This window comes from Clupea harengus, chromosome 26 (assembly GCF_900700415.2).
Source record: "Clupea harengus chromosome 26, Ch_v2.0.2, whole genome shotgun sequence".
Taxonomy (NCBI): domain Eukaryota; kingdom Metazoa; phylum Chordata; class Actinopteri; order Clupeiformes; family Clupeidae; genus Clupea; species Clupea harengus.
The window spans coordinates 160,359-162,210 of record NC_045177.1 but is presented as its reverse complement, the minus strand read 5'-3'; the positions used below and the strand labels follow the sequence as shown (position 1 = coordinate 162,210).

The following is a 1,852-nucleotide window of genomic DNA, read 5'->3' as shown; positions in this document are numbered from 1 at the left end:
TACTGTCTACACACACACACACACACACAGATGGAGTTAGCAGGCAGGTGTTTTGGAGAAGGTGGAGACACACACACACACACACACACACACACACACACACACACACACACACACACACACAGGCACCCTAACACACACACACACACACACACACACACACAGGCACCCTAATGCAGGTGGTTAAGGTCATGTGGGTGACGGTGCTGACTGGGTGTGAGAGAGAGAGAGAGAGAGTGTGTGTGTGTGTGTGTGTGTGTGTGTGTGTGTGTGTGTGTGTGTGTGTGTGTGTGTGTGTGTGTGTGTGTGTGTGTGTGTATGTGTGTGTGAGAGAGAGAGTGTGTGTGTGTGTGTGTGTGTGTGTGTGTGTTGTGTGTGTGTGTGTGTGTGTGTGTGTGTGTGTGTGTGTGTGTGTGTGTGTGTGTGTGTGTGTGTGTGTGTGTTGGTGTGTTGGTGTGTGGTGTGTGTCTATCTTTCTGTCTATCACATCAATCCCATTCAAAAGTAATTTATGTTGTGTTGCATTGTCCATACCAAAAGAAAGGTGACTTTTGATAAGTTGGGTTAATCCCTTAGGGATAGCTTTAGTGACTGAGTTCAATTCCCTAAATGGGACTGGGAGGCCATGACGTGACAGAAATTCTTCATATGTCAGTATAGTGCCAGAACTATCAAACAAAGAAATAATATTATGAATGCCATTCTCAAACCATCTAGAGAAAAAACAGGAATTTATTTTTAACTTTAATATCGGCATTGTTCCAAATGAGTGTTTTATGAGGTGAGAATGAAACACAGTTTCCATGCAAGAAGACATTGTTGGTGAAATTTAGACAACATGACAGGTAATTAGTTAGGGGAATAGTTACATTTTAAACAAAAGAAAGACCACACCAATCTTGTTAAATATATGATTGGGGATAAAATACCATAAGGAAATGGGATGTATAAGACATCTCCTGATCCAGCCGACTCTAAATGAATTAACTGTGTCTGTGAAGTCCAAGAAATCTAAACCTACCACTCGTTTGTGGTAAAATTAAGTTTAAATGAACTGTCGCGTCGTGACCATAGACATGCAAATGTATATATGTCTATGGTCGTGACAGTTATAAATTAGTCGACAGACGGAAGTATGATTTTCTAAACCTAAGTAGGTTTATTGTCTTGTTATCCTCTGTATGTAGGGTCACACGTCACCCCATCACAGGATGGTTTTCGTACCATGTAAAAAAAACTCATATTACAGGATGATGTCGGGTTTTGCATGCATGTTATCGGCAGGATCTGCAACTGAGATACTATTGATAATGCCATTGACTGAGACTACATAGAGAGTCATTGGGTAATATTTACTTGAGTGACAGTACGGCCCACCAGTTACGTGGAGTCTTGCTTGACGCTTACGTAAAACCGGATATACGCAATCTTCGTCAAATATTTTTGCGCGAACTCTGTGGCGTAGAGAAACTTCTGTGCTTTGCCTAGTTTCGTGACTTGATAAGCTTCTGCCTAGACTTAACAATTTAACTTGAACAGTTGGAAAAAGCCAGGTCCACAACAGAGATGGATGAATACGACGAGATGTACGGGATTGAGGACGAATTCGAGCAGCAGTTTGCCGACGAGTTGGAGATGCTGGCTGAGTGGGAAGGTGAGTGAACAGTGTCAGTTAGCATAGCTTCAGTTAGCATAGCGTCAGTTAGCATAGCTTCAGTCAAGCATAAATAGCTTCACTTAGCATAGCTTCAGTTAGCATAGCTTCAGTTAGCATAGCTAGTTTAGCCATTCCAAGCTGGCTGATCCGTAGCTGACGCTAGCCCTTCTGTGCTGAATAACTGTACTGATTTCT

The 1,852-nt window shown here is 42.2% G+C and overlaps 1 protein-coding gene across 1 annotated transcript in view; it reads left to right on the top strand.

Moving 5' to 3' along the window:
- The first annotated feature begins 1,423 nt into the window (after positions 1 to 1,423).
- chtf18 (CTF18, chromosome transmission fidelity factor 18 homolog (S. cerevisiae)) overlaps positions 1,424 to 1,852 on the top strand; it is a 22,320-nt gene continuing 21,891 nt past the window's right edge. The window contains exon 1 of the mRNA XM_031564086.1: positions 1,424 to 1,654. Within this exon, the coding sequence (XP_031419946.1) occupies positions 1,567 to 1,654 (88 nt within the window). The 5' untranslated portion in view covers positions 1,424 to 1,566. The remainder of the gene's footprint in view (positions 1,655 to 1,852) is intronic.